Source organism: Lepidothrix coronata, unplaced genomic scaffold, assembly GCF_001604755.1.
Source record: "Lepidothrix coronata isolate B3197 unplaced genomic scaffold, Lepidothrix_coronata-1.0 Scaffold180, whole genome shotgun sequence".
NCBI classification, from domain to species: domain Eukaryota; kingdom Metazoa; phylum Chordata; class Aves; order Passeriformes; family Pipridae; genus Lepidothrix; species Lepidothrix coronata.
The window spans coordinates 2351322-2363324 of NW_016690360.1; the positions used below are offsets into that span (position 1 = coordinate 2351322).

The window sequence follows — 12003 nt, forward strand, 5'->3', positions numbered from 1 at the left end:
TGTATCCTAATATTGCACTTTATTCTAATAGTTTCACACCATTCCTCTCTGTCATTACTGCTTTGACATGTTTGCATTGGGATTTTAATAGTCTAATGTCCTGTCACTTCTCTAATCCTACAGCGAAACTTGCCAATTTCAGACTACTGAGTTGACTGAAATGGCTTAACTCAAAAAGCCTATTCTGCAGTTGTAACTCTTTTGCAATTTTTGTGTTTCTCCATGTACATGTCTATAAAATTACAGGAATTATTGTATAAAAGACAAAGGACGATTTTGTAGCAAAGCATATAGTGCTATTGAAGAACCCGTAATGAAGGCTAAATAGTTTTCAAAGTGAGTAACAAAATGCTGAGAGTGTAAAATTATATATTTAGTGTTAACACTAAAGATGAGCCAGTCAATTCACTTCTCCAAGAATCATGAAAGCCACCACTCATTAGTTGAAAAAAAAAGGGGGGGGGAAGCAATGCAGTGGGAGACTTCATCATTAAGATGAATACATCCTTCTACTGGATACAGAGATGCTATTTCGTTAGAAACTAATCCATGTCCAGTGCATTTCTGATCCTAGTCTTGATGCTGTGAAGGCTAACCCAGAGACCCTCCACACTTAGCAGGTCTCCATCTGAACTTTACCCATCGAACTTCTATACATATTGCTCAGAGCGATCAGGGCCCTACCACTTTGAATTCTGGAAATCTAAAGAGTGAAGGAGGAAGAAAAAAAGGACATTACACAGGGAAAGAAGTCTAGAGCCTAATGCAGAAAAGAAAGCAACTGGAAATAGATTCCAGCTACTTCATATCCCTAGTAGGGAAACCGATCTGGGGTGACCTGAAGAATTAAAATATCACCACGCAGAATTTCCTAACACTGGAAAATTGAAGCCAACTAATTGTAAGCAATACACCTTTAGTAAAAATGCTTCTTACAACAGATCTTAAGTTCAGTATGTGGCAATGCCCCCTACTTCTGTTGAGTTGTGTTTCAAGTTGTCTGCACTTTTAACACTATTATTAAACTTAGGTTTTCTTTCAATAGCCTCTGTTGTATCCTCTAGAGATACTGGAATCAATTCTATGTTCTGAATGATCAGAATTAAATGGAGTTAATGTTATGACCACTGGGAATACCAGAGTAACCAAAGAGCTCATGGGCTCTCAAAACACAGCAGTGAACTGCTTCGCACACTCCAAGACAAAAGACGTATGTTTTTCAAGTTCCTGAATTACCTTCTACAACCAAGGGAATCTGTCATGAAAATGTCCAAGATTTTCCTATTAACCATTCACAGTAAAAGGCATCTTTGCATTTAATGATTAGATGTCCCTTAATAAATCAGATATTTATGTTCAATATCCAATATCAGATGCTAATTTCAGAACATCCTCACTTTTTTAATATAACAATCTATTTTATTTATTATACTGCAGTGAACTGTACTCTATAAATCTCCGCACAGGAGAACCTGCATTTAACTCATGGGCAAAGCATTGCCCCACTAAAGAATGAAGCTTTACTCCCAGCAAAAGATTCACAAGGGGAAAATTACATTCTTGCAGTGAAGGGTTCATTTACACTGATCCACAGCCATCTCAATTTTTTTAAAGGATTTCTCTCTAACTATGAAACCATCCTATCAGACATGCTACTTAGAAAATCCCAAATTAAAGTGAAGCACAGTCAATACAGAATTCTTCCCTCCTCACTCCCCGATTACACATGTCTGCTCAAAGTATCCCACAGCATACTTGTGTACTATATGTAATAAACTCAAGTATTAGTGTACCACTGAAGCCTACGTCCCGAAGCAAGTTCATACAGATCCACTCATTCCTTGGACAGTCTGTCAGTTTCCACAATAGAAAATTTTGTGTATGGACCTCTTCAGAGAGCCTGAACATACAGATGACTTTGGGGCACTCTTTCATCAAGCTGAGAACACAGGCAAAGTTAGAAGAACATCGTTCCCAGCAAGTACCAAGTGAAGATTCCAACAACCCAAAGGGGACCATGAAAAAATGTATATACTCCTACTCATTATAGCAGACACATTACTGCTTACTCATCTAGCACACAATAAATTGTGAAATTCTAGAGGGTGAGCAAGAACACTGGGCAGTGTTCTGCAACACAGGTGTTAAGTATCTGCAGGAAATCTCAGAAGCAGCCAGGGAAGTCAAGAAAAAGTAATGCATATTTTGTATGTTTTTTTGTAAGCTGATAAAGTATCACAAAATGTATCCCTGATTCCAGAAATGGGTATTACTGTACCCCATACCTAGGCTAATCTTCCTACATTAGTCATGACATTAAAGTAACGTGATATCCTGACTCATCTTTAAATAAACAGGATTTCCAGCTATAACCAGTCTTTAAGGTAATAGGCCAGAGGGAAAAGGAGAAAGGAAAGAAAGCAAATTATCAGTTGTCACTGTTAAAGTCCTATCTAACCATTTGCCACATTCAGCAGCTAATCAGACTCCAGGTTTCACAAGGTTTGGTGCTTGAGACGGAGGGACTTGGATGTGGGATATTGCAGAGAAGCTGCTAAGGCTTGCCCTCAGATTATCACTACTTGCTGCTTGCACACCTGGACACTAGTCACACCACAGACTTTGAGGAAATACAAGGCTCTTAAGCCAAGCTGAAGGACATGTGCATCCATCTGGTTTTCTTCACTTTGCTGAGGAAAGGAAGAGCCAAGGAAAGTGAGAGAACAGTTCAACAGGACAGGACATTAAGTAACAGAGGATACTGAAGAGGCTGAGGTACTCAGTAACCTTGCTCAAGTCTTCCTGTTAAGATCTGCACTCTGGCCTTCCTGGTCCCTGTCACCAGTGGCAGAGCTGGAAGTGGGGAAGAGGCATGAATCAGCACAACAGAGATGTTAAGATAATCACATTAGCATCCATAGTACCAAACAGAAGCCAAGGGTGTCAGTGGAGATTATGGATGTCACTGCAAGTCCTCTACTAGGCTCTGTAAGGTCACAGCCACTGGGGGAAGGTTTCTGGAGACTTAGGAAATCACGAAGAGTGAGAAACCCTGGGGAACTACAGCCCAGTCAGCATAAGCTGTCCCCAGAAAGAATACGGGACATATTCTCCTGGAAACCACATCCAGTAGTATGACTATCTTCTGTCATAACAGGCTGCAGATTACATTAGTCACACTTAGAAAGTCTTCTGACAGTCTCCCATAGTATTTTTAAAAACAAATTGTTAAAATAAGGAAAAGTGGACAAAATGCAGGTGAAAAAACAGCTCAACAGCTCAGCTTGGAAGGCTTGTGGCAACTGTACAAAACCCAACAGGCAGCTGTCTACCAGTAGTGCTTCTCAGGGGTCAACAGTGAGCTGATACTTTTAACACCTTTATTGCCTGAATAATGAGACAAAGACATTCTCTGCCAGCCCACAGGCCATACAGAACTGGGAGAGCAACTGACAATGGAGGGCAGGGTGGCCATTAAGACATTCAACAGGCTGCAGAACTTCACTGACAGGGACTCACTGAAGCTCAACACAAGCAAATGCAGAGCTGCTCCTGGCACAATCGCAAGTATCAGTACAGGCTAGTGATCAGCTTGCTAGGTTATCCAGTTTGGCACCACAGGTCTCTAGGGTCTGTAATTTAACTGCAGGTCAGCAGTGAGCCCTTACTGCAAACAAGGTTAGCTGTGCTGAACAGTCCCAAACAGAATATAACCAGGAGGTTCATGAAGGGTTTATTCCCTTTAGGCACTTTTGAAACTCCACTGGAGCATAACACACAGCTTGCCCTGTACAACTCATTTACCATAGTGGAGCATGGCCAGCAAAGACCACCATCTTCAGAAGAGAGGCTGAAGAGGAAAATCTAAGACTTGTCTTTCTCTTCATTATATTCCCCAGAAGGGAGTTGGAGTTGGACTCTGTCTAGCGAGGCAGTCACATGAAGGGAAATTCTGTAAGTGTGTGTGGGAGAAATGTTTCAATGTTTAAATACTCTTACTTTGAAAGGTCTACCTCAAGTTTGTGCATCCTCCATTTCTTAGAGACACTTAACACTTAGTGGGGCAGGACTTGAAGTAACCTGATTCAAGACAGCCCTTACTCTGAGTGAAGAGGTGGATCAGGTAACTGAGCTTCCTTCCAGCTCCAGCTACCTCATGACTCTGCCACAATAGATACCTTCAGGGGACTACAGATTCAAAGCAGTCACTAGACCTACTGAATGGAAGTCAGTGCTTCTGCCCTGCCCGAGTACTTCTCTGATTGCAAGAACAAAATCAAACTAAGATCAGAAGTGAGTGAAAAAGCACACATTAGGAGTTCTTTTCAAATGCAGAACTATAGTGCAGGCTTCCACCTTCTAAGGAGCACCAAAGTTAAAAAGTCTCATAGCTGAATGCAACAATCAAGCAGTTTTGATAACTTTAACCATCTCACCTTCCTTAGTTTTACTCAAGATTTTCTATAAATATTTCCCCAAGGTTGATTTTATTTTAGATAACTGCTGTAACTGTGCTCCAACTCTTAGCTCCTAGCATACTTGCTAACTGAAACCAGATGTTAAAGACTAAGCTACTCCTAAAAGTGACTATAAAGAAAGTAAAACTAGTGAGTGAGCTATCAGTGAGACTACCCCAAAAATCAGTTGCTGATATTGGTAGAAGAGTTGGTGATAACGGGTAGATGCAAAGATAGCAAAGTATGATGACTGATTTCTGTCCTTGAGCCTGAAATGTCACTCACAAGGTCAAAGGGGAAAAGAAAGTCATTTTGGAGGTGTAGTGCTTTGAATCTTGTTTTCCCCCAGAGGCTAAGAAAAAATGGTAAAACCCCAAGGGGTGGAAACTCCTGGAAGTTTTGAAGTTTTGTCCAATGGGCACTCCTGCAAAATGTAAACATACCACAACCAGACCAGAAAATAAGAGTTGTAGTTTGGTTGTTGGAGAGGTGGCCATGTTGTAGAGCCACGAGGAAGGGGCTCAGAGCCCCACAAGGGGCCTTTGGCCCCCAGCAGGGGCCTGCGGGGACCTGGAACAGCATAAAGATGGACTAAGTGTCTGTAGTTATGCCGGGAAATGTTTTCTCCACCGTGGGCAGCGGCAGAAGCAGCGTCCAGAGACTGTGGCAGAGAGCCAGGACAGATAAGAACTGAACCAAACAGCAAACGGCATGCACCGCAGAGAGGACTCCTGGAAGGAGAGCCGGGAAAAAGAGAGCCAGCAGCTGGGAGACAGAGTTTTTGGGGGTAAGAACTGAACCAGACCTCCCCCAAACTCCTTTGAGACCTCCGAGAAAGGAGGAGTAGATGGTCTCCTATTTGAGAGGAGCCTTGGAGTACAGCAGCACCGGAGAGAGAGAGGAGCTGAGAAGCTCAGTTGTCCTGAGAGCTGAGCCAGGACAGTGTGGGAGGTTGGCCTTGGGGGCCCTCCCTTGCCGCAAGCTACAAAGAAGCTCGCAGCCATCTTGAAGCAGGGCACAGAGGACCTGCAAGGAGCTTGAATCTCCTGAAGACACCAGACTGTCACGAAGCCCCCTGTGCTCGTGATATGACCGTGGTGGAACGACCTTGTCTGGGGTGACATAGCCCACGGAGGAAGACCCTCGTTGAAGACGGGGCCGAGGGGGATACCCCCCTCGTGAGTGCTGGCAGAAATCCAGCTATCAGCTGCTGCATGTGGAGAGGACAGATGACTGCTGCTGTAGAAGATACTTCTGCTTAGAGACTGGAAGGGATCTGTCCTTCTTCCCTCCTGGACTTTTATTTGGAGGGGAGAAGAGATCTGATCATTGTAAATACATATGTCATGGTAGAGATAGTTGTGATCGTGTGTATAATGTATTATAATATTTATTTGTACAGTCATTGTAATATATTCCCTTTCCCCCATTTGGAGTCTGGTGTGTTTTGTCTGGAAAAAAACCCATCTCACATTGAATTGAGATGTGACAGGGGGATAGGACTAGGGAATTAGATTTTGGGGCTATCTCAAACCATGACAGGAGGTCACAGCTGGACCCTGAATTACATGTTCTTGACCAGAGCTCAAACTGCTGTTAGCTAACAGCACTGAGAGACTGACACATGAGCTACAACACATTAAGGTCTCAGGCTGTGTTTAACCATACCATTTGAGAACATCACTTAAGCAATCCTTACACTCACACAGCTGTTCCTCCTCTCAAGTCTTTGCTTCCTGTGCAAGCTGGATCAGTAAACCAAACTCACCAGCCTCAGGGGAGGAGTGGGGTTTTTTGTTTTGTTTTGATAAAATTAAAGCATTATCAATTCCCCACTTCACACTGAGCTAAATGGCATGCCAATAGAATCAGGCAGGCAAATGATACACTTAGCGCTTAAGTCCGTGCTGCTGCCAAAAGATGCTCAAGTGTAGCCTCAGGACAGCTTTAAAAATGTCAGTGGAAAATAACAAGCTGATCTAAACCTATATCCATGAAATATCTAACCACAGTCCAATTTCCATAAGTGCCAGTTATGATCCTATACGATGTCTATGTATATTATTTTATCCTCAGATCTGGAGGATTAAAAAAACAGTTACAGGTGTGCAGGTAGAAGGGATACTGGATCTTACCTACAAAATCAATGGAAGCTCATTCTGACAACCCCTACTTTTGGCCTTTCCCAACTACATGGCACACAGAATTAAGTCTTTTCAATACAACAGGTTGCCACTATGCATTCTCCTCCCTCACACTAACGTTAGAGCATTAACCTCCACCAGTCTCAAGAGTAGATCAGGGTAAAGACTAAGTCCGAAAAAACCATCAGCATTTAAGAGCCTATGCATTCAAACTTCACCTAGAAGACTGAACTCAATGAGCTTTACTGAGCTCTGTAAAGGCATCCAGTACAGGTGTTATACCTTGGGGAAGGGTGGAACTATCAATCAAAGTACTGATGAGCTAGAAGCCACTGCCTCAGAAACAGCCAGAGCAGCCCACTTATCTGCCACCACCACCAGAATGATGTAGCTGACAAAAAAAAAAGAAAAATTCATACAACTTGGACATGGGTCAGGTACCACTACTGAAAAGACTACTGTCCCTCAGATTATGACATTCTGTGATCCAGACATCGAACACAGACAATGTCTTCCCAACAGCATCTCTTCCCTAATCCGAGGGCTTCAGGACACAGTACAGAGCCAGCAGAGCCCGGTCCAATTATAAGGATCATTCACATTTTAGGGCTGAAAGAACCTTAGAAGGTGAGAAAGAAGGGGCTTATTATAGAAGTAAACTGATTTGCTGAGTCAGCACTGTGTTTGAGATTCAGGGTATCAATACCAAAATACCAAATATGAAATTCACCAACATACATAAGTAACTAACTACTGCCAGTACACTTCCTTTATAGATGCTTACCTGAACTTTACTGGACCTACTGAAGAATAAAAGGCTAATATTAATAGGAATATTTGTGAAAATCTATTTTGAATACATTAAAAAATCTCTGAATAAATCTAATGCAACATTTAAGAACATAGATCTCATTAAGCTAGGACACCACCATAAACAGGCCCAGGACATAAAATATTTCATTCCAGATGAAGTCAGGACAGGATAATACAGTAAGAGCCTATGGACAATGTTCAGAAGACAATCCTTGGAACAGGTGATTGAAGACACCAAGATTTTCCAATCCTGGCAATTTAAAGCAATCAGCACCTCCTACAATATCACAAAAGTTTTTGGCTTATGATCAGCCTCAAATCACAACTTTTCTAAAGAAAGCATTCATGCTTTTTTGTAAGGCTTGAAGGGAACCCTGTGCCCCAATCCATATTCAGTAATCACAATGATATATCTCTCTTCTCACTAAGGTCATCTTTGAATGTGTAGTTTCATCTTCCTCAACCGACCAGACTATATCCATTCCCACAGTATCTCTCCACTGAGTTCCTCCCCCAGATCAACTGAGTTTACTTGTATCAAGAGCCCTGTTTTAATTCTGCCCCAATCTTTTCAATCATATTTTATAGCATTTCCCCAGCTGCATCTGCATCCTTTTGCTCGCTGCCACTGTATAAATCTATGCTAAGACTCCTGCCATATAATCTCACATCTTGTTTTCATTTTGCACAGGCTTCCTCTGGTCTTGATTAGAGATAAGGAAAACTGGACTCATGGGGCTGCAGGACATAACTGCTGTTATTTAGGATAACAGAACAAACAGCTTCAGGACACCAAATAGAGCTTTTGATAGTATTTTGTATATTAAGCTGGACATCAGTGACACTCCACTTTCAGGTCTAGGACAGTCCCCACACCTTGCTGCTTCGAAATGCAAGCCCTTACCTTTCACACTCCTGGAATGAAAAGTTATTTGAAGTTTCACCAACTCTCATAATCTGTGTAGATCGTTACAGAGCAACAATTACTGCAGGCAGATCTGAAAAATACCTCTGTTCCACATTAGGAGTTATAGTCCTCAGAAGCCACATTTGTCCCTTTTGTTAGGAAAGCATTTTGCACATTTACATCCATTGGTCTGGGGCAAGTACTAACATAATTTTGCAGTGCCTTGCTACTGGATTTGCCTGAAGATTTGCACATTAACATGGTCACAGACTTTAAACCTACGAGACAGCCTATGAGTGATTCACGTCTGAAGGTTTCTCTTGCTCTCTGTATGACTGCGTATTCCTTCTCTGATGACAAGTGAGTTCCTATTATATTCAGGACAGAGTACAAATGTTCTCATTCTCTTATTTCCGCCAGAGTGCTACTTCAAAATTTCATTAGAAGCACCTCTTTGTAAAAGTCCACAAATCTCTTCAGCAAGGTTTCAGAACACCATGTTTAATCAGCTAACTATCTGAACTATAGGGACATTAAGTGAGTGCTAAACTTGGAAGTCATAGCTTCAAAAGGTCACTACGAAAATCAAGTAGATATTACTACATCTGGCAGTGGCCTTAGTTCTAAAGGTTGATGTGAGAGATCTGGGCTTGAGTCACCCTTTGTAGAATCCCAGAAGATAAGGGGCTCATGTGTATGTCTCCAATACCAGTAGCTGGATGCTATGGATTCAACCAAGGATTTGTGGTAATAACACCTTGAGAAAGAACAAGATGTGGCTGGAGAAGGGGCCATGCAGAGGTAGGGTAGCACTTTTCTGGGACAAACATCCTTGCTCTAGTTCCTGGAGATAAGCACAACACACAAGCGCAGGAATGAGGCCAAGAAGTGGGGAGGGATTGCAGGGGAGGGATCAAGACCGTCCAAGATCCCCAAAGCCTCTTACCCCTTTCCAGAAAGGTCTGAAAAAACTGACTGCACATGAGAAATAATTTGCACAGAAAGTGAGAAACCTAACTTCAGGACAGGGAAACCTATCTATAAAAAGGTACCCACACCATGCCTGGGTGGCTCTACCAAAATGCTCCTCTCAGTTTAAAGTGACAGGTTTATTAATTTCCAGTCTACTGAAGAGTTTCCACACCTGCTATTTCCTTGATTGCAGGTGAAAGAAAAGTAGAAGCTCCTTCAGAACCTGCATCTTCAGAGCTACTGCAGCAGCAACCAAGCCTCAGGGACTAAGGAAATCCCCAGTCTTAAGGGTATAAGATCTTATGATAAGTACAAGGACAGCTGCAAGGTCTAAATTCACTTCCACCTACTTCCTGCCAAAGTCTTCACTTCAGTAACTTATAACTGGTATTAGCTTCCAACTTCACCAGTCACAGTTAAAGCCATAACACAGCAGCAACAGAGCAGTCCCTGGTCCTGGAAGGGTCTATCAATATGAAGACAGCAATACCACTCCTGTCTTTAAGCTCCATGAGGAACACGAGTTCTTGCAGACAGCTAGGTACTACCTCCAGACTAAAACCCTGAAAACATCTCTACACAGTCTACAGCAGTCATCTTGATTTGAGTGTAGAAACATAGTAGTATGAGCTTGTTTCAGCAACACCTCAGAAGAAACACTTCTAGGAACCACCTGGACTACAGACCTGTCCAACTATTTCCATCCCTCTCAAATCAGGCACAGACACTAACTTGCCTCTTAGACTTCTACAAAAGCTCTTTTGTTATCTTCAAAGTAACGCTTCAGAGCTGTTACATCACTCCATCTAACTCAGTCACTTAGTCCTTCTCTCACATAAACCACTAGATCAAGATTTGCTATGGTCCTCTTGCAGTTGCCATTGACTATAGTTATAAACCTGCTGTTGGTCCTAAGGCTCCCAATACTGTAGCGGCAGTTAGTCTTTTGTTCAGAAATTCCTGCTACCTAGGTAACAGTAATGCAGGACAGGTGGAATTCAGGAGAAAGGTAGAAGAGAAGAAACAGAACAGCAGATTTTTTTTTTAATATGTAAATGCAAAAAATTAATTCAGAACACTTACCTGAATGGACTGATGGAATCCTAACCACACCTCATGTGGCAATTCACTTTCAGGAATTGAAAGCAGTAGCTCAAAACAACTCCTGGAAAAGCAAAAGGCAAGTAAACAAGCTACTTGAACATTCTCTTGTTACATTAAATAACACTTAGCACATATTACTTAGCATTCAGATAAGAAACGATAGTAATACAAACACCTTTGACTGCGCAAATCAATTAATAGGCCAGAAACAGCCTGAGAATCAGGCATGATTCTTCATATGGAAAGAGAGCTCTTTTTTACTATGCACAATCTTGCTAATTTAAGATTATAGCTACTCTTATACAAGATAGCCTCTTCAGTATGGCTCAGGAACAGAGCATCACAGAATTTCTACTCTTTCCTCTCAAAGAAAACATAATAACCATTCTGAATAAGACTCAATGGACTCCAGTATGGTCTCTTGGCCTAGAGAGAGAATGAAATCCAGCTTCATTTAACTTAACATTTCCACACTGATCTATGTAAGAAAATAAAACTAAAGAACAGTTTGAAAGAAGACACATGCACCAACACAGAAATGGATCTGGATAACAGAAGCCTAATAGTATCATAAAAAAACCAGACTGACAAGTTATGTCAAGAAGACCATCAGCACAGAAACAGACTCCTTATAGAGCCTTCGATACCAACTGGGGGAGTATTCTAACACCTATGGCATGAACTGCAACCAGCCATGGTAGGACTGTTGTCTATATTTTTCTCAAACAGGGACTAATCTAACCTTGTATGGGACATGTGGATTACCTAAAACCCTACTGCTGCACAGAACAATTTGTCCTCATGTGCTGGTTTTAAAACCAGCAGGGAAATTAAACTCCAAATAAGGCACTCCCCTTCCCCCACACTTTTCAGTAAAAAAGGGACAAGAAATTAGTTGAAATAACAATTTACTAAAAAGCACAATAGCAACAGCAGTACGAACAGCAAAAGTATACAGAAGAGAAGGTGTTTTACACACAAAAGGGTATTCACCACCGGGAACAAAAAAAACCACTTCCCGAAGGCAGCGCCCGCCCACGTGGTCTCCAAAGGAAGGCAATACGGCGACTGCTGCAGCACATGGTATTCGGGGAACAAAAACAACAGGGCAAGAGAGCTCCCGTAGCTTAACGTTTCCCCCTCGCCCCCAGCCCAAAACCAACACAAAGCAGGGACAAACAAGCCCTGGAAGTTAGTTCGTCCAAACAGGGATCACGCAGCCACTGGCTGAGCTCAGTTCTCCGAAACTGCCTACACTCCTTGCCTTCAACTCTCCGCTCCGCTGTGTGTGTTGGGGGCAAAACGTCTCTGCAGGGATGCTGACCCTGCACCACCCAGCCCTCCTGGTTCAGCCACGCCTCGGAGCTGTCCATTTCAGCACCACAGTTCCGTAGTCGCGCTAGGGAGGGAAAACCGGAGGGAGAGCCAGCGGGCAGCAGAAGGGAACAAGGTCGCCGCCACAGTCCACTCCGCTCTGTCGAGCGAGGCAAGATGGCAAACTTCCGATTTCCGGCGCTCGGCTTTTCCTGCGAAACCACGTCCCCAGCGATGGCGTGGGTGGTATCGAATAAGCACCGTGGTCACACCCACACAGCGCTAAAAACTC

General features: G+C 42.7%; 1 protein-coding gene across 1 annotated transcript in view; it reads right to left on the minus strand.

The window, feature by feature from the left end:
• RLF (rearranged L-myc fusion) overlaps nucleotides 1-12003 on the minus strand; it is a 51502-nt gene that overhangs the window by 28612 nt on the left and 10887 nt on the right. The window contains exon 3 of the mRNA XM_017830520.1: nucleotides 10377-10458. Within this exon, the coding sequence (XP_017686009.1) occupies nucleotides 10377-10458 (82 nt within the window). The remainder of the gene's footprint in view (nucleotides 1-10376; nucleotides 10459-12003) is intronic.